Consider the following 22,957-nt stretch of genomic DNA (forward strand, 5'->3'; position numbering starts at 1 on the left):
AGTAATAGGGATAACCGCACTCTGGAGAGGATTGTGAAACAAAACCCATTAAAAAATGTGGGGAAGATTCACAAAGAGTTGACTGCAGCTGGAGTCAGTGCTTCAAGAAACACTACGCACAGACGTATTTCTTTGTATTGGTCTTAACTAAGTAATATTCAAATTTTCTGAGATATTGAATTTGGGATTTTCCTTAGTTGTCAGTTATAATCATCAAAATTAAAAGAAATAAACATTTGAAATATATCAGTCTGTGTGTGATGAGTGAATATAATATACAAGTTTCACTTTTTGAATGGAATTAGTGAAATAAATCAACTCTTTGATCATATTCTAATTATATTACCAGCACCTGTAGATCGTCCCAAAAATTACACTAATGGCATTTAATGTCTAGTGATAAATATGAATTAAACCGACCAGTAGCATATGTCTAGATGATAATTTTTTAAAAACATGGCAGCAGACACCGATTTCATTGAAGTAAGTGGCCTATACCACAAAGCTGTTCGATTGCTAGCTAGGTGTTTAAACATTATTTTTTCCAACCCCCCTGAGGTTCAAATGGTAAGGCCTTTATAATGGACTGCAGGGAAAATGGGTGCATTGGTACCATTTAGAACACAGTCTTTAAAACCGGCCTCAATAGCTGTGTCTGAATTCTCCCTGAAGTGTGAAGTGTTGTCGCTCACTCATATTTCCCATGATACAACGCGAATCAACCGTCTGATTAGAATGACCGTTAATGCCACGAATGTATGTTTTTTTTTTTAATAAATGGATTATATTATTTTATACTGAAGGGTTTTATTTAAAAAATTTTAAGTAATCTTTAAACGTAATAAGTGTAATAGTAAATAACGGTGGCAAACGACGATTTGTTTTGTTCCCTTTATTAAAAACGAATACAATAAACGCCACTAATCATGTAAAATAAACTATTTTTTACAAAACAATCCATAAAGCCACACAAGTGTAATATAAGCGTTATGACGAATGTCTGCGACAGTATTGTCAGATGCAGGATATATTACGTCAGTGTCCGAAATTGTTCTCTCATTTTCATTCACTTCTACCCCATATAGTGGAGTATTTAGCATTCACTATACAGGGAATAGTGAGCAAAATCAGACGCAGCGAATGACTTCACCTATAGGGCCATCTAGTAGTCCCTCACTGATCTTGTGCAAGCTATATAGCTGGAAATGAAGGGTTAGTCAATTTCAGGCAATCCAGATTAGCTTGTTCTGGAGTGTTCAGTTGGGGTTACAAACTTGACTTCTGTGGCTCTTCAAAAGCTTCACACCCCTGGGTTAGTTGAAATGTGTGCGTATGGTTGCACCACCTGAACGAGGTGAAATGTAGATTTTTCAAACTCTCAACTTTACAATCAGTTTGTAATCCGTACAAATGCAACAAATTCATTCACTACACTAATAATTCATTCATTCACGTTGTATAGTTCGCCCAAAAAGTAAAATTCTGTCGTCAATTATCCTCAGGTTGTTTCAAAACTGTAACAATTTCTTTGCTTTGTTGAACACAAAATGAGATATTTTGAAGAATTAAGGAAAACAAACAGTTCTGATGCATCTTTGACAACAAATACATTTTTTCCTACTATGGTAGTCAAAGATGTCCCGGAACTGAAAATTGCTTGAAAACATTCTTCCAAATATCTTTCTGTGTTCAACAGAACAAAGTAATTTATACAGATATGAAATGACATGAGGGTGAGTAAATGATGACAGTTTTCATTTTTAAATGGATCAGATGATATGATCAGTAGTATCTGCAGTCGTAAGTCATGTCCTCTGACGCTTTTTGCTGTTTTTCCTCTTTTTTTCGTTTTCTTCATCTCTGTCATCTCTTTTTTCTATTAGCTCCTTCTCATCCTTCAGGACAGGAATGCCTTCCTTTAGCTTCTGAAATCTTTTAAGATCAGCACAAAAAAGTACCTAATGCACAAAAGGCGATAAATGAGGTCAACAAAATGTAAGATAACAGTATTATAGTATTAACACAATGAATGTAGTGCAGTATAACTCACCGAGTGAGCCCAGCCAGCATATAAACCCCAGAGGTTTCTAAAGAAATCACCTGCAAACAGAGAAACAAAAACAACACCTTTATTATGTTGTCCTATACAAAGGTGACTTGATTTATTTGTCTTATTATTAAACTAATATCATAAACTAGTTAATATTTGTTCATGGTTTATGCGCTAACCAATGTCTTTGTAGACTTTATCGGTTAGGGTTTTTTGGCTGCTACCGGCAGCACAGTTGTAGTCACGTTTGGAGATCTGCCACACGTGTGTGTCCACAGGAACAGCCTCAGCCTTGTCCAGTGACATCAGACACACGCAGTCGGCCACCTGAACAACAGGCAAAATTACATCTCAAAGAGGAAAGACAGATAGGATAGATGTCTCCTGCAAACTCACAGCTAGAACAATCGCTCTGTGCCAGAAACATACACAACGAATGTATATGGAAATGCTTGGCCAATGCATTTCTGATGTGTGTGGCACTAACAAACCTCAGCATTCAACTGGGTGATAGTTATACCTCAAAGACCTGATGACCTACTATTCAGATTCAAGTTTCTTGCTGTGACATGAGCAGACAGTTCCTTTCCTTATGTAAATATGGTTCTTGAACATCTCAAATTTCCTGCGTACCTCTTTCTAATCATACACTGAACAAAATTATAAACGCAACACTTTTGTTTTTGCCCCCAATTTTCATGAGCAGAACTCAAAGATCTAAGACTTTCTAGGTACACAAAAGGCATATTTCTATCAAGTATTGTCCACCTCATAGGTGTGACACAAGATGCTGATTAGACATCATGATTATTGCACAGGTGTGCCTCAGGCTGGCCACTCTAAAATGTGCCTTAGAAATAGGCCTTTTGTGGATAAGTTTCTTAACCGACAACCGACGCTCTTTAACCGACGATAACTGTTAACTGAGATTTTTACATAAATAAAAATACAGTTGCCGATTGTCTGTGACCCAGTAAAAACTCATTTTTATGGGTTTATTATGACAGGGCAAACAGTAGCGTACAAAACAGATCTACAACAATCACAAGAAAACCTTGATAACAACGAACAAACATAATATTATTCACAATATAAATGAAGAATATCATTTCAAAATTTCGAAAATAAATAAACTCTAAATAAACCTAAACTGAAAAAATCACAAATTAAATAGTTAACAAATTAAGATTTTAAAATATTTATAAAAAAGGAGCATATCCACATGCTGCGGGGATAATCTGGACCGCAGCCTGTTAACTGTTATGCCCGCGCTTGCGCAGCCGCATCATCCGACACCGCTTGTTCATCTTCTGTAATGGCCATGCCAAAGATACACACATTTCTGTCGAAATGCTCCCACACATTACTTTCTTTCGCTCGCTTCAGTTTGCGTTCTCAGATGTCTGTTGGCACGTGTGGCTTCACGCGCCGACGTCTTTCACGTGTTGACGTAAATTAACAAGTATTAGCCCATCTTTCGTTGTCATGCAAAAAACATGAAAATCTATTATTTATTATCTGCATTGTCATACTTTATTAAAAGAAATTAAACCGTTTAACTGATAGTAGAAGTGGGCTAAATGGTCAAAATCTATTTCACGGAATGAGTAAATTTATTTTACGGTGACGACATATTCATGAAATCTCGCATTATAATGCTATATTTTACACTGAATTTTTCTTAGATTGATTTAACTAATTTATTTATTACAGTTTATTTAAATGCTCACCATAGTTAAAATGTAGGCAAGTTATGAAAATGTACTGAAGATATCAAATTAAGTTCTGACAATCAGATGTATTATTTATTCATATCTATATCATATGTATACAGTAGGAAGATAGACAGCATGTATAATAATGAAGTTTTAATATGAACAAACAGTGAGAGTACAGTATTTGACTCGTGTTATAAACTGCTGTTCATGGGGACTGTACTGTAGGTGTTTATCGTTCTCACTCTCTATTAGATGAGCAATATTAATGTGTTGCTCTCTGTCTTTAGGTTTGTTCATTCTCTATGTTTACTCCTCACCCGTCTCCCAAAACTGGATGTTAGCGCGTCACATCATTTGTTACGGGTGGATTAATTCATTCGTTTTTTTCAGAATAGTGCCCAATTTGCAGAGCGTCGAGTTAAACACGCCCACTTATTTACATTCCGTGGAATAGAAAAATCTCGGAACGGAATATTCTGCCCAGCACTAACTGTTAACATTAATCGGTCATAGGGTTTTACTATGGGTTAACGGTTAAACGATTAATATGAACATCCCTAGTGTACATAGAAAAAGTTCTTTGAGTTCAGCTCATGAAAAATGTGGGAAAAAAGAAAAGTGTTGCGTTTATAATTGTAGTAGTGTAAGGCAAGGCAAGGCAAGGCAAGTTTATTTGTATAGCACATTTCACACACAATGGCAATTCAAAGTGCTTTACATAGAAGAAATTAAAAATATCCATTTGATAAAACAGTTAAGAAATAAGAAAAATAAAAGTAACCAGTTAAGAATAAAAATAAAATTACAAAGTTTAGAACAAATAAGAAAAATAAAAATTAACCAGTTAAGAATAAAATAAAATAAAATATAGTTTAGAATAGATAATAAATAAAATAAAGTACAGCAAAAACAGTCGGACGGTCAGAGGCACATTAATCAAATGCAAAGTTAAACAGATGTGTTTTGAGTCTGGATTTGAATGTGGCTACTGTGGGATCACATCTGATCTCTTCTGGAAGCTGGTTCCAGCTGCGGCTCGCATAATAGCTAAATGCAGACTCTCCTTGCTTGGAGAGAACCCTTGGTATTTCTAGCTGATACGATCCTAATGACCTGAGTGTTCTTTTGGGTCTGTATTCAATGAGCATATCTGCAATGTATTGAGGTCCTAGGCCATTGAACCATTTATATACCAGTAATAAAACTTTAAAATCTATCCTATATGTAACTGGTAGCCAGTGTAAAGACCTTTGGACTGGTGTGATATGATCATATTTTCTGGTTCTGCTCAGAATCCTTGCCGCAGCGTTCTGTATGAGCTGCATCTGTCTTATGGTCTCTTTGGGGAGGCCAGTAAGGAGTCCATTACAATAATCCACCCTGCTGGTGATGAAAGCATGCACTAGTTTCTCTAAGTCTTGACTGGAAACAAAGCATCTAATTCTTGCAATATTTTTCAGATGATAGTATGCTGATTTAGTTATTGCTTTGACATGACTACTGAAGCTAAGATCTGACTCTAGAGACACACCGAGATTCCTGACTTGATTTTTTGTTGTTTGACCTTTAGAGTGAAGGTACGCGTTCACCTTGAGAACTTCATCTTTATTTCCAAACGCAATGACTTCAGTTTTGTCTTTGTTTAACTGAAGAAAGTTTTGGCACATCCAACTATTTATTTCATCAATGCATTTGAGCAGGGAGTCAATGGGGCTGTAATCGTTAGGCGATAGGGCTAAGTATATCTGTGTGTCGTCTGCATAGCTGTGGTAAGCAATTTGGTTATTTCTCATTATTTGGCTCATTGGGAGCATGTACAGGTTGAATAGGAGAGGCGCAAGAATTGAGCCTTGAGGGACTCCGCATGTCATGGATGTCCACTCAGACTTATGGTCACCTATACTCACATAATAACCTCTTGCTTCTAGGTATGACCTGAACCATTTTAGGACTATCCCAGAAAGCCCCACCCAGTTTTCCAGCCTGTCTATAAGTATGTTGTGATCGACCGTGTCAAATGCAGCACTGAGGTCGAGTAGGACCAGCACGGATAATTTGCCTGAATCAGTACTTAAGCGAAGGTCATTTACTATCTTAATGAGCACTGTCTCTGTGCTGTGATGCGAGCGGAACCCAGATTGAAAATTGTCAAAGTATCCGTTTGAGCTTAAGAATTTGTTCAGCTGGTTGAAGACAACTTTTTCAATGATCTTACCTATGAAGGGAAGATTTGAGATCGGTCTATAGTTGTTTAATATGGTCTTATCCAGATTGCTCTTTTTCAGGAGGGGTTTGACAACAGCAGTTTTCAGGGAGTTTGGGAAACTTCCAGAGAGAAGTGAGGCATTTACCACATCTAGGAGATCTGCTTCTAAACAGTTTAACACACTTTTGAAAAAAGATGTGGGAAGTGCGTCAAGGGCGCAGGTTGATGTTTTAAGGTGTTGAACGGTTTCTTCCAAATTTTTGCCATCAATTTCTTCAAAATCAGACATTGTAACTACTTTCTCAGGTTGTGGTGTGATCTGCCCGACCCCAGCGCTACTCAAGGATGTGCTGATCACCTTTCTAATATTATTGATTTTATCAGAGAAGAAAGATGCAAACTCACTGCACTTGCTGTCTGAGAGCATTTCACTGGGAATCTGGCTTGGGGGGTTTGTCAGTCTGTCTACAGTAGCGAAAAGAGTCCTGGTGTTGTTTAAGTTGCTGTTTATAATATTTGAGAAGAAAGTCTGTCTAGCTTTGCCTAGTTCCATATTGAAAGCATGGATGGTGTCTTTGTAGATGTTATAATGGACTACAACTTTTGTGTAGTGCTTCAAAAGACTGTGCTGACTAAATGTACACTTACTTTGAGACCTACTCCAGGAAGCGCTCGGAGCGCATCTCTAGCCTGCAGGTAGGCAACGCTGCGGAGCGACTTGAGCCAGTCCGGCCCGTGAGAGTTCACGATGAGTTGAGCGCTCTGTTGCAGGAAGCGTGCACGGTAGCCAAAACCTAAATCACGCAAACGCATCTCCACGCTAGCATCTGTCAGACACACAGAGAGAAATGGAGTGTGGATGATATTGGGTAACATATCTGTACATATGACACATCTGAATCTATTTGGGGAATTTGAGAGAATTCTATGCTGTATTTGCATATTCAACTGTATTATGGACTGTTCTGCATATTATCTGCTGGCCATTCAAATTTCATGTTTATCATACCCCTGCTCTCTATTTTCTTAATAATGCAATTGTGCTCTCATTAGGTCCTATGTATGTAGCAGCTGCACAACAAGTGGGATAGTGTACATTCAGACTGTCATTGAAAGCTGTGGTACTTTATGCGCAAAAATAAAGATTATGTGTGCTGGTATACCTGAAAGAACTGTCAGAGGGGGAAAATCATGGTAGGCCCAATCATCCAGCGTGCAGAGGGGTGTCCCGAGTGTCTGACACAGTCTGTCAATCATCCCCTGAATCCGTGAGATGTGGTTATTAGAGCTACAAATAAATGAGAAAAGACACTCGCCGGGGTCCTGACGCAACATACGCACTCCTGAAAAACAGAAAAATAAGATTAGATCAGAGAAACATTTCAATATATTTCTTCTGATAATGTTGACCCATATGGAGTAAAGAAATGGAAGAAGGTTGCGCCAAAATCTATGTTTTGTTTATAAACATAAGTTAAAATGTTGGGCTTAAAAATGACATTCGTGATTTTGTTAATGCCAGAAGATTGTTATCATAGGTTGAACTGGACAATTTGAGGCAAAGAAAACAGATATAACATATGTTAAGTATGTTTAGCTCATCTTCCAGTAATACCATGCGAGTTGTCTTTGTATAGACGTGTTTACGTCTGCGTATGCATTTGCTTTATTCCCTTAGCTTCTCTATTTCACCTTTAAGATTGATCCTACCAACTTTTGTTGTTTTTCTTGGTTTTGATCCAATGTAAATGATACAACTGAATAGAACATGTACCTGTAAAGACATTGGCTATGTGTTTAAAGTGCAGGTCCACTGCGCTCCAGTGCCTGTAGAGGTCCTCTAATTTAACATCCAATTGGAAATAGTCCCTTAGAAGTTCCTCATCTTTGTGGTCGAGATCTGACATCACTGCACACGTTGTCCCCTCTTCCTGTTTTATATCCATCATTCCTCCTGACCTTCTCTCCTCCTTGACCTTACACTTCTGTCCGCTTTCTGCTCCTGGATTCATCTGATGACCATACACATAGTACCATAGCGTGCTCTCCGTTTGGGTCAGCGTCCAAACTTTTCCCCGCATTACTCCGGTCCAGTGTCCATCTGCAGTCTCACGCCACCTGAGAGAAATACCAAGACACATAATGAACCAAATGAATGTCACAATGTATCCTGTTCACTTTCTAAACACACATTCCTGGTCATATACTGCCTGAAACACCGCTACATGTTGTTAAAATAATGTGTATCCAAAAGAGAAAAGACACGTGGCCCATGACAAGTTAACTTAAAAGCTGTCCCAGCAGATGAAGTTCTGTTCTGCTAGACATTTTTCCTCATTGAATATAATATCATAACATCATGTGTTGTCTGTAAAGCTGCTTTTCAACAGTGCAAACCTGTGAGAAACGCTATAGAAATAAACTAAAATCACAAATATGAACCTGAACCTTAAATGTGCTTGTAATAGTTGTAGCAGTAGTGGTACATCAAATACAAGAAGTGTGTGGATTATACCGAAAGGTCTGACCGCATCCCAGTGTGAGATCCAGCCAGAGTTCCGACTGTGGGCATGACAGCGACCTCCATGCTTTACATCCAGCAGAGAGCACAACATGCTTGGACATGATGCCACTCTTACAGCATGAGGAGAGATGAAGTCAGTAATAACAGAATAACCAAAGAAATGTATTAGAAAATAGACGAGTTTGTGGATTATAGATGCTATACGAGGAAATCTCTATTGTTGCACAAATCAAAAGTGAAACAACTCGTTAGTACCAACTACGCTAAAATCGTCACGAATAATGTATTTTAAGACAAGCACGTGTCCGTATAGATTTAATTATGAATATTACCTTAAATAAGAGTGCACTCTCTACGAGCTAGATGCATTTAGCTCGAAGTGTTGCTAGCTGCTACCCGTGTGTGTGTGTGTGTGTGTGTGTGTGTGTGTGTGTGTGTGTGTGTGTGTGTGTGTGTGTGTGTGTGTGTGTGTGTGTGTGTGTGTGTGTGTGTGTGTGTGTGTGTGTGTGTGTGTGTGTGGAAAGCGGTTGTCCTCCAGGGGGCGCGTGGAGTTGCGTTTAAATCGCACGTTTTATTCACGTTATTATTGGGAAACAAGTTGACCGTTTTATCTATTAATTTCAACGCACGTGACCTTACCACAAAAGTAAATCCAAAAGCGAAATCAATTTTTAACTATTTAATAACAACCACGTGACGTGCAGGTCAGCGGAAAATAACATGCACAACTACATACATATATGTTATTAAACAAATCTTTACGCATGAACGTAAAAGCCCTTCTATGCGAGTATTTTAATAACTTTCACTGAGTTTAGCAGGCCATGGGAAACTTTCCCGGAGAGACTTCAAAGCAAAAGTCGCTTATAACGAAGCAATATATCGTCATTTATATGTATTGAATATGGCTTTAAATATGTATATGTTTATATTTCAAAAGATGACAATTATTGAGAAAAATAAATATGTTACATGGCAATGCACGTCTGATGCAATTCAATGTCAAGAGCGGCACACCGATGATGAATCCGATTGGACGAGGCACCCGCGAACTTAAATGTGATTGGAGGAAGGGGATCGGTGGATGAGCGTTACAAGTCCCGTCGAGACGTCGGAAGCGCACGCACGCACGCAGTAGTGTGCGCTGGGAGCAGAAATGGCGGACGTGGTGTCTCTCTTCATGTCAATTGGGCTTAGTGAACAGAAAGCGAAGGAAACTCAAAAAAATGAGACGCTCTCTTCGAATCTCAAGAAAGCTATTGAACAGGTACGACCACCATAAACATAATGCGCGTAACACACCGTAATGCACTGCAGCGAGCGCGCACGGCGAAACCCTTTACACGAACTCGGCATCGTGTATGAGAAGTTTTAGGAGGAGTTATTTCTCCTGTGAATGACAGGTGTGTTCACTGTTGTTGTGCAGGCTGCAGGGCTGCTGGGATCCGCCCGGGTCGATAAGACTTCAGGTACTCTACTGTACAGTATGGTGACTCGACTCAAAGATCCGAATCGACTGTCTTTCCTCACTGAATACATCATCAAACAAAACATAAGCACCGATCTGCAGCTGTCAGGTAACTTCTGTTGTCACACCGATCATATTTTGAAATACACAAACGTAAAGGTAATAAATGATTCGTATGCTATGTGAGGATATTTGGGCTAAAGTGAAACTAACATGATGTTGACATGTTTATACAAAGAAGTGCACCAATAAGTGCAATATGGCCTTTGCATTTCTACACGTGTCATCTTGATCAGATTTGATCTTTATTTCCATAGCACTTTCCACAGTTTGCATTGGTGCAAAGCCACACAATATGTTCAATCACTAAAGTAGGAAAATGATACAAAATGCTTTTAAGGATGTTGATTTGACATTACAGGGCATATAAACCAAGTGCCTATAGGATTCCGACGGAAATTTACAGTTACAATAAGACCAGATGTGTGTTAGCAGTCCCCCGGTAAGCAAAAGTGACAGTGGCCAGAACCAAACTCTTATGTAGAAGTAAACACTCTTCTTGGAAGAAACCAGCTCAACTGCGAAGGCTGGTTCACCTCTGGCAGGTTAACATAATGGCGGTCAAGCACAGGATAATTGCTGTTTATAGATGCTAATCAGGCCCATGTTATGTTGTTGGATACTACATCCTCGTTCTTTAATGTGCGGAGATGATGTTGAGCTTCTGGCCAGAGAACAGCAGTCTGACAGTGTCTCGTTGATCTTAAGTGTGTCTCAGACTGTAGGGACCAAGCACGAGAGCGTTTTGAGGATTTTTATATTCTGAGCCTTATAAACTCCAAATGCAGTGTACATCGTGGACTATAAACGAATGCTCGGACACTGAAGCAGAAAGCACGTCCTGCTTACTTTTTTAAAAGAATGTATGTATTATGTTTGTATGGCGATTGTTCCTATAGGGGATTTCATTACGTACTGTATGATGATTGCTACCAGGATATTTAGACCCTCCGTCTCTTTTTCTTCAGCTGCGTTGGACTTTATGAAGAATCATCCTGAGGACCCTGTGGACCAGAAAGCGTTTGAGACGTTCTGTGGAGTTGGTGTGGTGGTCACACCTGAGCATATCGAGGATGCGGTAGGGCCGCTCTTTCAGCAATCTTTTGACACTATATAAAGTTGTACCTGGGGTTTGCCATAGTGATCGAACACACGGACAGACAAAAGTTTGAACACAAATGCCAACTCTATTGTAAAATGAAGGATAGCAATACTAGAAAGTACGACTTTTTCCCAATGTTTCCACAAAATCTCAAGCCAGCAACTTCTTTTAAGAGATTTTCTGTCGTTGTTATGGATGTCAGCTAGTAACATGTCTCTGATTCGTCTACAGGTGGAGTCTATCATCAGGAAGTACAAGGATCAGCTGTTGGTTGAAAGATATCACTTCAACATGGGCTTGATCATGGGTGAGACGGCCTGTAGTGTGTGTGTCGGTTCTACTATAAGTACAGTGATGTATTGTGCAGCTGACTAATACCTTTAGTTTGCGCCTTTCAGGAGAGGCCAGAGCTGCTCTCAAATGGGCCGATGGCAAGATTTTAAAGAATGAAGTGGATATGCAGGTGTGTGTTTATAAAAAAAGTTGTATTATTTGAAGTCATTTTATTAGCGTAGTCATTTTAAAAGGGTGCTGCTTTTCAGGTGCTGCATCTTTTGGGTCCGAAAACCGAAGCAGACCTGGAGAAAAAGCCCAAGGTATGTTTCCACACAGGGAACTCTGATGATGGCAACCAAGAAGCTCTGAAATGAGCTAAACTTTTTTGTTCTTCACAGGCAGCCAAACCCAAAGCGGTTGAGAAAGACCTGAAGCCTAAACAGGATTCTGTTGTAAACGGTAAGACAAGTGGTGTCAGTGATGAAGCCACATGATCTGATAGAAGCATCTAATGTTCCTTCATTTCAAATGTATTTCTATTCTTTTTTTATTGCATTGTTGCAAAACAGCTACACAAAACCCATTCAAGTTCAGAAATAAGAAACATAGAAGTTAAGTCAAATCTAAACACATCATTTATTGACTTAAAGCTGGTAATTGACTGGTAAAAATTGCTAATGCATACATCATGTTTACTTTTTCATTTAAATGATTTTCAGATTATTCTCTGTGATCATGAGAATGTTGTAATGCAGTTACTTTTTATTTAAACTGACACTAAATGAAATGCATAAAAGATTGTTTTACACATTATGGTTATGAAATTTACACTTGTCTCTTCCTCTATAGGCGACGGGAACACGGAGGAGAAATCTTTGATGGAGCAGCTGAGAGGTGAAGCTCTCAAGTTCCACAAGCCAGGTGAGACTTTACCTCACCGTACATCACCGTGTCCGTTCGTTTGCACTTTCCCAGAAACACTACACGCTCAAGTATAGAATGAATCATCAGGAAACATTTGGACAATCAACTTAAAAATATCTGCCGAAAAATGAATTTTAAACGATTGTCTTGTTTTCTGGTGGAATGCAAATTAAAAAAATCTCGAGTCAAGATACATTTACTCTGAAACCGGACCAAAGCCTTTTTTCTTCTATAGACCCTTAGTTAAATTAGGATATTTGAGTTACTTTAATAAAATGCCTTAATCAAAAACATTACTGATGTGCATCTTGAGACTAAACAAAGGCGCTGACATATTTTGAGATATTTTCAGGTAAGACTGCTCAAACATTCATTTTAGTCTGGGACCAGCCCTAAGCCTTGTCCGTGAATCTGGGAAGTATTTTTTTCTTAAGGAGAAGTCAACGGAAAATGAAAAATTAACTGGCATTAAGTTTTCTTAACTAATATTAAACTTGACTTGATATCTTAGGGTCATATTGCTTAAGTAAACACTTTGTAAATGTGTAGATAGATTTGGAAAATAAGGGGGAATGAATTGTATGCAGTAAAAATAAGCACCGGCTGCAGGGTGAACAATGGTGAATTACCAAAGTGATTTAAGTTTTTTGATTTGATTTTCTTTAGGGGAGAATTACAAGACGGAGGGTTATATAGTGACCCCCAACACCATGACTTTAATAAAGAAGCACTTGGAAACCACTGGTGGACAGGTACATTATTACATGTCTTAAGAAAAGCAGGTTCAGAAATATTGAAGCAAATAGGGCCAATGCTAGATTTGTGTTGACTTCACATGCCTCTGTTTGATGTTAAATAAATGCCATTCCTCTTGTCTCTAAAGGTCCGCACACGTTTTCCTCCTGAGCCCAATGGCATTCTGCACATTGGTCATGCCAAAGCTATTAACTTCAACTTTGGTTATGCCAAGGTAAACGCATACATACACACACACACACAAACTTACACACATGAACAGCTAGACAATGTCTGACTTGATTTGTCTTTGTGAAGGCCAACAACGGCATTTGCTTTCTGCGGTATGATGACACAAACCCAGAAAAAGAGGAAGAGAAATACTTTACGGCCATCAAAGACATGGTGGAGTGGCTTGGTGAGGACTCATAGTTAACGTTAACCTAACCTTATTACACGAAAGTCTCATGAGCCAGAAATAGACTTTTGTAAAGAATCCTCAAGATCATTTGTTCCAGATCATTTCCAACCCCAAAGCAAGATTTCATTCTCAACAGATTTCTGTCTCCAGTGATTCACGTTTATGTCTGTCATTACTCAGGGTACAAACCATATGAGATCACGCACGCTTCAGATCACTTCCAGCGTCTCTACGATCTTGCTGTCGATCTCATTCGCAGGTGAGCTTATGCACACACTTCCACATTTAAAGCTAAATATGCCATTCCCGGCGATGTTAAAAAAAGATCAAACACACCATTTCTTGGACTTGCCAGGGGTCACGCGTACGTATGCCACCAGCGTGGTGAAGAGCTGAAGGGTCACAACGTCCCTCCCTCACCCTGGAGAGATCGGCCCGTGGAGGAGTCTCTAATCCTGTTTGAAAGAATGAAGAAGGGCATGTTTGCGGAGGGAGAGGTCACTCTCAGGATGAAACTGGTCATGGAAGATGGCAAAATGGACCCGGTGGCCTATCGGATCAAATACACGCCACATCACAGGACGGGAGATACCTGGTGAGATCGAAGAATTCACCCGAGTAGTTTTGTCTAGATGTTATTCCACTCTTATCTTGTTTTGTGTCTACAGGTGCATATACCCCACGTATGACTACACGCACTGTCTGTGTGACTCCATTGAAGATATCACACACTCTCTCTGCACCAAAGAGTTCCAGGCCAGGTACAGCTCCGAAAACAAAGGCATTTCACACTCCTTTGAGTTCTGTATATCATACTAAATCGTGAAATGAAATTTGGATGCATTTGAGAATGGAATGATATTTACTGTCTGAACTCTTGAGTTCTATTGTGTGATGCCTTTACTATTTTTACAACCAAAGGCGTCTTTGTGGGAACAGGATATGTCCTGCATTCACGTTTTACGTTTGTACATCTCAGGCGGTCGTCATATTTCTGGCTGTGCAACGCTCTGGATGTGTACTGCCCAGTGCAGTGGGAATACGGCCGACTCAACCTCACCTACACTGTCGTCTCCAAAAGAAAGATCATCAAACTGGTTGAAACTGGAGTTGTTAGGTAACACGCGCAGAGCAGACTGGAATGTTCTGATGGGAATGATCCTAATTATTACACCAATAGCAGTCAAACTTTGTAAGCCATTTGGCTTTAACGTTTCAGTATGTCATGTCTTTTCCAGGGATTGGGACGACCCACGTCTGTTCACCCTCACAGCTCTCCGGAGGCGTGGCTTCCCTCCACAAGCCATCAACAATTTCTGTGCCCGGGTGAGAAAAGGAGCCAAAGTTTAACACCGCCTAATAAAGACCTGTGAAAATGACCAGAAAACAGAGCATGATTATTCAGCCATTATCATCAATTGTGGTGTTTTAGGTGGGCGTAACTGTTTCACAGACCACCATGGAGCCACACTTGCTGGAGGCGTGCATAAAGGAGGTGCTTAATGACACCGCTCCTCGCGTTATGGCTGTGCTCGAGCCCCTTAAGGTCACCATCACCAATCTGCCGGCCAATGTAAAGGTAGCTTATGTTAAGTTTTTTGATTCATGAGTTTAATTAAGATGGATAAAACTGCAGTAGAAAAATGGCAACGTTGCTCCGTCTTTGCTTCCTCTATAGAAAGAGATTCAGGTCCCAGACTTCCCTGCAAGTGAGTCCAAGGGCAGTCATGTGGTTCCTTTCTCAAAGACCCTCTTTATTGAGCAGACTGACTTCAGGGAGGTATGCGTATTCTTATTTTATACAATGCAGATGTTCCGTGTTGACGTGAATCAGCTGTCTACATGAAGAGTTGAAGTCATCTCTGATGTTTGGCCTGTGTTTGCTGTAGGTGATGGAGAAGGGCTATAAGCGTCTGACTCCAGATCAGCCGGTGGGCCTGAGACATGCAGGATACGTCATTTCTGTGCAGCGTGTCATCAAGGTGTGCTTCCAGACTTTACCAACTGAATATGATCATCCACTTCTCTTGGGCCCGACGAGAATATATTTCATTTTAAAAAGGCAAAATTGAACCGTTTACAGGGTTTTCTGTTTTCGTTTTTTTGAATGTTTAGAAAGATTCAAATATTTTTAGGCACAATGTCTCGTTAAAACAACGTGTTTGACAGTTTAGTGAGACCCTGTTATCAGATTGTGGATTTGGATTGTACAAAACCTAGTATGTCATTGAGAATCAACACATCTCACTCTGTTTTAGGATGGCAGTGGTAAAGTGTCTGAGTTGGAGGTGACATGTGCCAGTTCAGACTCTGTGGACAAACCCAAAGCATTTATTCACTGGGTGAGCGAGCCGCTGCAATGTGAAGTGCGCCTTTATGAACGCCTGTAAGTTTCTATCATTAACTTCTTATTGTTTTGTCGGTAGTGTTTTTGAGGCAGTATAGTGTTGATATCCTAGTTGTAAATCCCTGTCACCTTAGTGTCCAAAATAAAAGAAGATAATAAGTCTTGTCATTTTCCTCTACAACATGGGAAATGTTTGATTTGGTAGTGAAATATCCCTTTAAGTTTACTCACCCTCAATGAATCCTAACTGAATATAGTTTTCATCTGGAAGAATATTTCAGTCAGAGTTATAATACCACGTATCAATTTGCTTCCAAGTGGTAAAATGGGAGTGAACAGGTGCTGATTTTTGAAGCTCCAAAAAGTGCATCCTCGATCAAAGAACTGCTCGACACGGCTTTTTGATTTGGTAGTGAAATATCCCTTTAATGATTTTAGTCTCCTTAAAACGCCTTTTGTCTTTCTGCATGGATTCGGTTTTTTGACATGGCACTAAAAATGAATCATAATTACATTGTGCCTTTTGACTGTCCATCTATGGCAAGATGTTTCTAAAGTCGGTCCTGGAGGGTTTAGCTTGAATCAAACACACCTAAATAGCTAATCAAGATCTCACACAGGTGTGTTGAGCGAAGTTAAACTCTGCAGGACACTTTGGGCACCCCTGATCTGTGGTTTATCACAACCGTTTAGTGATCGTATTTTCTATTCGCAGCTTCCTCCATAAAAACCCAGAGGACCCAGCAGAGGTCCCTGCGGGATTTCTGAGTGACATTAATCCTGTAAGGCGATACACAATCACAGACACATAAAATAACTTATAATAGTGTAGCTTCACTGCTGCAAAAATCAAAGCATGCAACCACACAGTGAATGTGATGATATAATTAACTTTTTTCATATAGTATTTGTCCACCGTTTTTTGTTTCATTACTTTATTCTCTTGTTATAAGGACTCTTTAAAAGTGGTTGAAAGTGCCTTAGTCGACCGATCTGTGAGCACAGCCAAAGTATTTGATAAGTTTCAGTTTGAGAGACTGGGTTATTTCTCTGTTGATCCGGATAGCACGCCAGAAAAGGTACGTTCACTTAAAGAGGGGTTTTGACATGCAGTGGAAAATAGCCGTTTTTTAATGTTCTTCTTTGTCAACTCTTCCCCCCAGCTGGTTTTTAACCGCACGGTTACACTCAAGGAGGATCCAGGAAAGATATGATTGCCAGAAAACAGCCAAGAGCAGAAAGTTGTGTCGGATTTCCTAACCAGGGAAATCATCCGTCTAAATGCTATATGAAGCCTTTTTCACCAGTGTTCAGGTTCTAAACAGTTTTATAAAATCTTTCCATGCTGCTGGATTCTGCCAATGAAATATGAAATAAAATATTTAAGTTAACCTTATGTCTACTGTGTATATTTATATCAAAAGGGTCTTTCAGGGCATTCAAGCTATACATTTGATCAGTATGTGTTTCCTGGCGATTGAAACCCTCTCTACCAGTTGATACTTTTTTATTGAAAAGGCACAGGAATATAAGAACCCTTTTTCCTCACAGTATCCATACTGTAAAGAAAGCCAGATCAAGGCATGACCATACTGGGTTAGCACAGTAAACAGGTGAATTTTGGTTACAGCCATCATTGTAAAATCTGTATGATTTTCAGGAATTTGTTAATGCATCATGATAAAGGCTAATGTCAAATGTTTGTATCCGCGATTTGTATGTAGCAGACATAATAATACTCAATAAATCTTCATTTTAAATAAAATGATTAAAAGTCCTTTTTAAAGGCTTCTCAATCATTTACGCAAATACAGATGGATATTAAAAAGAAACCTTGACGGAGGACTGTTTTTATTTCAGTCACATCTTGCTAACAAATGGGAATTTCAAACAGTAACATAGTCACCTTACCTGGGTTCGAAACACTGTGTATAGGTTTAAGTCACAACGTAATTGTTTTTAGTGTAAATGTTATGCTCTTTTGAATAAAAAAGGATGATTAAATGTTAGTAAATAATGTTTTCATCTATCTTTTATAAAACAAAAGAGATTGACCTTCATGACCCATCTCATTACCGTAAACTAGCATTATAATATGAAGTTAAAATTGTCAAGGCTGCATTATTTACATTAAAACCATGTACGATTCCCTATTTGGCTATGGGTTTACATTTAAGGGATACTTCAACAAAAAATCATCTGTCATCATTTACTCCCCCACAAAATCTGTATAAATGTCTTTGTTCTGATGAACACAGAGAGAGATATTTTGAAGAATGCTTGTTATAACCAGACAGATTTGGCTCCCCTATCTGACTCCCATGGTAGGAAAAAATACTTTTAATTGTTTTTGTACTGTTAAAGCACAAAAGATGACATTTTGAACGTGCACGACAGCAAACAGTTCTGAGGCACTTTTGACAACCATTGTATTTTTTCCTACTATGGGAGTCAATGGGGGGCAAAATCTGTCTGGTTATAATCATTCTAACTAATGTTCATCAGAACAAAGATTTGAAACAACTGGAAGGTGAGTAAATGATGACAACATGTTCATTTTTGGGTGAACTATCTCTTTAACACGGCCACGGTAATTTCAGATTCAGAGTAAATTATAACATTAAACCAAAACTACAAAAACATGTTTTCTTTATGGAATAACTAATGAATCGCCTGCCGAAAGGAATGTGTTTGAGAAAAGTAATTTGCATGTCATTTACTGTGGTGGGCTGCTGGGGATGAGCGCGTCGTCTGTCTTTTCAAGGGGGCTACTTTGCTGCAAGCAAAACGTAAGGGTTTGGGTAGTGTCTAAAGATCTGCTGTTGCAGTACGGGTGCTCTCTTCTTAAGTTCTTCGGGGGTCTACTGACAGATCGACGGGCTCCTAAAATCACTTTCCTCCGTGGACCTGCAAGTGGTTGAAGAGTCATTTGATTGGTTGTTGTCGCTGTGGTTTGACCAAAGGAAAAGAGCGCTGACTGCAGCACACTGTCAGTTTTCATTTGAAAGAAATTAGAAACAAAAGCTCGTATAGGGGGTGTGAAAGATGCGTCCTCGCTCAGCTTCTTTTTCAGCGTCCCAAAAATCTCCTCCAGCTGTCCGTCCAAAGAGCCGACAACCTCTTCACCAGCACCTGCACAGACGGATACTTTCCAAATGACAGTGTTGATTGTTAACAGGGTGAAATAAAAACAGCCGACTGAAGAATGTGCAGAAAAGTTAACATACTTAGCCCCGGCTCACTGACTTCTTCCAGGTAGTCTCCTTCTGAACAAAAAAGAATCGATTTAGAATTTTACAGAACAACAAACATGTCAGTAATAAAAGGAATATTGTACATTGTCAGCCCTATTCCTGGAGATCACGTGTCCTATAAAGTTTAACGCCTGCTCTGTAATGTTCAAGTGACCGTGAAGATCTTTATTAGTTTGTTGAGGTGTGTCAGGAGCTGAACTCTGGACAGTTGATCTCCAGGAGCAGGATTGATGACCACCTTCGCTTGCAGTGGTTTAAAAAGAAACCAAACTTCAAGTGGTGAAGTGGTTCCTGTTTTCTATTGATGTGAGCCGTTTCAAAAGAGAAAAAAAAACAGACTGATGATTACGATGAAGGGGAGCTGCTTTACCTGAAGTGATCAGTGGTACAGTCACGGTCACTCTATCTTCAATGCATGCGGTGGGTTCAACTAATCATTTTGGAGAAAATGAGATACCGTTTATATTAACGTAATCCAATGATTTTACACAACCATACATTCATGTGCCCTCAACACATCAGAAAACCTTACTTACTTGTCATTGTTGTAGTGTCCCATGACTGAGTCTCCAAATGAGTTTCCAACTGAGTCTCCAACTCCAAGGGTTTAAAAAGCTGCTCTGAAATATCCTTTTCTGAACCGGCAATAAGAAATACACCAATATTAGCAACAGCTAGTCGCATGTTGTTACAGATATATGAACGGTTATAAAACCGTGATACTGAAAACACTAGGGCCATACTTTCAAACGTGATGCTTTGTCATTCTAAGAAACAGGCTTGATTTCACAGGCCAAGCTTAAACCAAGTCCTGGACTAAACTGCATGTTTGATCCATCTTAAGACAAAACAGTGGCATGTCAGTGCAAGTTGTTTTGAGTTAAGAGGTTTTTATTTCGAAGGCACGTTTATAAAAGCTACTTAAACATGACAATTTAACAAAGACCTACTCCTGGCTTATTCTAACCCCTGTGTGTGAAATCAACCCATAGTCCTTAACACTTAACTAAGGTTATTAGTTAACATCATTAGCCGTAGCAAAACTATGTAGGATCTATAATATTCACACCATTGATCTGGCATCAAGTAACGTCAAAACGGACCCTTCAACAGCAAAGTGTCTCATTAAAAGAATGACACGAGGCTGGGGCGGTTTCACGGACAGGGCTTAAGCCTAGTCCCAGACTTATCAAAATGTAAGTGCCATCTTGATCAAAAACAGCTTGCACTTGCATATCTTTACATATCCCCAAATTGCCCAGTAATGTTTGTCTGTGAAATATCGCCCTTATTTAGGGCCTAGTCCTGGTTTAGGCCAATCCCTGTCCGGGAAACCGCCCCTGGATGTACAATCTGGACGTGCCGTGGAAGCCCTGCATGGAATTTATACCTGCTGCACCGTCTGAGACTAAATCTTACACCTATTCCAAGGTACATAAGTGAAAAGGCATGACTTGTTTCCGTGAAGAGAATAAAGTCTTGTGAACACAACGCCATGTAGCTCCTCACCTGTATTAACCTCCTCAGCAGCAGGGGCAGCTAGCGAATTCTGGAAAAGCTTGTGGTATAATCTGTAAGGAAATGAAAGAATAATTATGTTATGTTCATAATCGTAACTGATCCTTTGGATTTTGGAGAACTAATTTCTTCCTATCTGTAATAGGCTGCTTATTAGAGAAGAAGTAAAGAGTAAACAAACAATGAGTGCTTTGCTTTCTACTGACCTGTAGCAGAACTGAAGGTCTGGACAGATGGAGCGATCCGCTATGGCGTAAATGTAGTTCTCCCCTTCTTCCTCCTGCAGTTTGTATTTGATGGTCTTGAGTGCAGATGAGGGAGAGTGTCCACTTTTGTAGAGCTCCTGAAGTTTTTCAATAGTTTCATTCGACACGTCCCTCCACCTCATGACCTCAGGACTGGCGAGTTTGTGGTTATGCTCGTTCCTCAGGTTCACATGGAGAAAGTAGCCATCTTCTATGTGAGGGTCTCCAGATCTGGTTGTATGGAATATGTTTTGTTGTTAACGTAAGACAACATACAGTATCAAATAAACTTGTTGATTGTCGACTGGCGAATGAATGTACTTTTACTCATCTCACCTGGACTTTCTCTCTACCATGAGTCTTTTGAGGATTATAAACATGGTCGCAGGGCAGTTGGTATTTTTGCTTGCCTTGATTATTTTGGTTGGTGTTTTGGGGGGTCTAGATGAAGTGTACGTTTTGTGATGGCATCTTAAATCTACCTGCAGGATATACACATACGCTCATAATGTGTGCATTATTATAAGTGCTTCAGAACAAACAGGACGTCTCTGCTCGGTACGTTTTGACATCTTGACTGTGTAATGACATGCTATGCTTACTCTGTATTTGTTGTAGCGTCCAGAGTCGGGGTATGTTCTGGACTTCCTCCACGTTAAAGCTGAAGATTTCTGGAAGTCATCTAGCCACTTCAGGACCTGCTCCTCTGTAGTCAGCTGCAATCTTAGAGCCACTCGGAAGTTTTCGGCATCAAGTGACGTTTCCAGTAGCTCGTGTTGACACAACAGATGGCTGTACATCGGCGGCAAGATTTTCTGCCATCCAAAGTGTTGACATGAGTTATCTCACATATATTTTTCTATAGCGATAAATAGAACTGACTTATAGTTTACACATTTGTTTTTACACATACTTAATGTCAGTTTCTTTGATCAACGTTGGTAACAAGGAGCCATATGCTTGTAAATAGGATGTAACAATATCAAAATCTTGCTATATTTAAAATGATGACTTGGAAACGTGCCACAAGCATCCTCATTTCTTTAGCATCTAATCATAACTGTTGCTTTGAGGTATAGTATGAGATGGGTCAAATGACCTAAAAATCCCTTTAATAAAATGAAATAATAGCACCAGAAAGACAAGATCTATTCTTTTTTTAACTGTCCGGGAGACCTATCGTTTGGAAGTCCTGTGATGTTATGCTTCTATGCTATTGTTAGTATACAATAACTAAATGTACATACAAGTGGACATCGGTGAGATATGACTTAGGTACGTCCAGCTGACTATATTAGTTTACTGTAAAGTGAGCGTGTTTAAGACGAACATTACGTATGGATCGTTTTCGCGGTGCTAACGTTAATATGCTAACTCACATAATATCATGCCTCAAACGCGTTGATGGTGATTAAAAGCGCTGCTGTTTATAGAATTCAATACAAACCTCCACGTGATCTGTGTTTTCTGATGCTTTTTCCTCTCCGATACAGTGTGGACACTTTACCAGAATCATTTTAGCAGCTAAAAACAGCCGAAACCATAAACACCCACTGTATGCACACAAGACACCACGGCGGCTGTCGTTAGGTATTCTTTGCGGTGCCTGATTAGAAATCACCCACTCTCCGCTTGTGATCGTATGCAAGTACTACCGAACCACTTTTCATCTCATTACTGAACTAAATTACAATTCGGCGTCATTTCCTTTTTCCCATTTTAAATGAGGCATGCTTTAATATTTTAATTACATTTAGACACAGGCAGCTTGTTCTTGCTTGTACACTTTTCTTCTAACGTTAACGGTATTATTGCTACTAAATTTCACACGCATCCTAGTCAAAAGCTGAAAAGGAAACCCAGCAATAAATCCAAGCCTTTTCATCTTCAAATAACTAATGTATTATTTTTCTCTAAATCTGCACATGTGGGCAAAAATCAGTCCATTAAAGATCCCAATTCTTATTATATTTTAAACCAGTGTATATACAAGCCTCGTGCGCATTTTTATGACGTAGTAGCACTAGCGGGTCCGTCGTGTCTTTCCTGCTTGAGTCGATGTTGTTTGATTGGTTGATTAAGCCTGTCTGTCATTGCCACACGACTGTC

The 22,957-nt window shown here is 39.4% G+C and overlaps 3 protein-coding genes across 4 annotated transcripts; 1 reads left to right on the top strand and 2 right to left on the bottom strand.

The window, feature by feature from the left end:
- Nucleotides 1-772: 772 nt before the first annotated feature.
- ogg1 (8-oxoguanine DNA glycosylase) lies at nt 773-9,034 on the bottom strand. Its single transcript, XM_079467149.1, has 8 exons — nt 8,831-9,034; nt 8,490-8,608; nt 7,749-8,092; nt 7,138-7,317; nt 6,623-6,801; nt 2,230-2,377; nt 2,051-2,100; nt 773-1,958 (listed from the first exon to the last, which is right to left on the bottom strand). The coding sequence occupies exons 2-8, from the start codon at nt 8,597-8,599 to the stop codon at nt 1,806-1,808; spliced, it is 1,164 nt and encodes a 387-aa protein (XP_079323275.1). The 5' UTR covers nt 8,600-8,608; nt 8,831-9,034; the 3' UTR covers nt 773-1,805.
- qars1 (glutaminyl-tRNA synthetase 1) lies at nt 8,511-17,226 on the top strand. Its single transcript, XM_079467145.1, has 24 exons — nt 8,511-8,631; nt 9,506-9,765; nt 9,925-10,075; nt 10,995-11,104; nt 11,360-11,435; nt 11,527-11,591; nt 11,671-11,724; nt 11,803-11,863; nt 12,254-12,325; nt 12,995-13,080; nt 13,212-13,298; nt 13,382-13,481; nt 13,665-13,743; nt 13,840-14,079; nt 14,153-14,245; nt 14,464-14,601; nt 14,723-14,810; nt 14,917-15,063; nt 15,163-15,264; nt 15,374-15,466; nt 15,743-15,870; nt 16,547-16,613; nt 16,785-16,910; nt 16,995-17,226. Exons 2-24 carry the CDS (start codon nt 9,655-9,657, stop codon nt 17,043-17,045), a joined length of 2,325 nt encoding a protein of 774 aa, XP_079323271.1. The 5' UTR covers nt 8,511-8,631; nt 9,506-9,654; the 3' UTR covers nt 17,046-17,226.
- On the bottom strand, nt 17,116-22,887 carry LOC306900318 (uncharacterized protein). 2 transcript variants are annotated; one of them, XM_079467147.1, is made up of 9 exons: nt 22,296-22,887; nt 21,451-21,663; nt 21,185-21,330; nt 20,810-21,079; nt 20,595-20,656; nt 19,622-19,720; nt 19,456-19,515; nt 19,059-19,097; nt 17,116-18,978 (listed from the first exon to the last, which is right to left on the bottom strand). In XM_079467147.1, the coding sequence occupies exons 1-9, from the start codon at nt 22,362-22,364 to the stop codon at nt 18,548-18,550; spliced, it is 1,389 nt and encodes a 462-aa protein (XP_079323273.1). In that variant the 5' UTR covers nt 22,365-22,887; the 3' UTR covers nt 17,116-18,547. The 2 variants fall into 2 exon arrangements, with proteins under 2 accessions (XP_079323273.1, XP_079323274.1); XM_079467148.1 differs by having other exon boundaries at nt 17,195-18,978; nt 19,059-19,094.
- Between the last annotated feature and the right edge of the window lie 70 nt (nt 22,888-22,957).

This window comes from Barbatula barbatula (genome assembly GCF_947034865.1).
Source record: "Barbatula barbatula genome assembly, chromosome: 11".
NCBI lineage: Eukaryota > Metazoa > Chordata > Actinopteri > Cypriniformes > Nemacheilidae > Barbatula > Barbatula barbatula.

Coding starts and splice junctions, on each gene's coding strand:
- ogg1 (XM_079467149.1), bottom strand. CDS start 8,599: ATGTCCAAGCATGTTGTGCTCTCTGCTGGATGTAAAGCATGGAGGTCG. Junction 8,093..8,489: donor GGATGCGGTCAGACCTTTCG/GTATAATCCACA, acceptor TATTTCTCTCAG/GTGGCGTGAGACTGCAGATG. Junction 2,378..6,622: donor TTCCTGGAGTAGGTCTCAAA/GTAAGTGTACAT, acceptor CCTGTTGTTCAG/GTGGCCGACTGCGTGTGTCT.
- qars1 (XM_079467145.1), top strand. CDS start 9,655: ATGGCGGACGTGGTGTCTCTCTTCATGTCAATTGGGCTTAGTGAACAG. Junction 14,602..14,722: donor GTTGAAACTGGAGTTGTTAG/GTAACACGCGCA, acceptor TGTCTTTTCCAG/GGATTGGGACGACCCACGTC. Junction 15,265..15,373: donor AGCAGACTGACTTCAGGGAG/GTATGCGTATTC, acceptor TGTTTGCTGTAG/GTGATGGAGAAGGGCTATAA.
- LOC306900318 (XM_079467147.1), bottom strand. CDS start 22,364: ATGATTCTGGTAAAGTGTCCACACTGTATCGGAGAGGAAAAAGCATCA. Junction 19,516..19,621: donor GGACACTACAACAATGACAA/GTAAGTAAGGTT, acceptor CAAAATGATTAG/TTGAACCCACCGCATGCATT. Junction 19,098..19,455: donor TGTACCACTGATCACTTCAG/GTAAAGCAGCTC, acceptor TTTTTTGTTCAG/AAGGAGACTACCTGGAAGAA.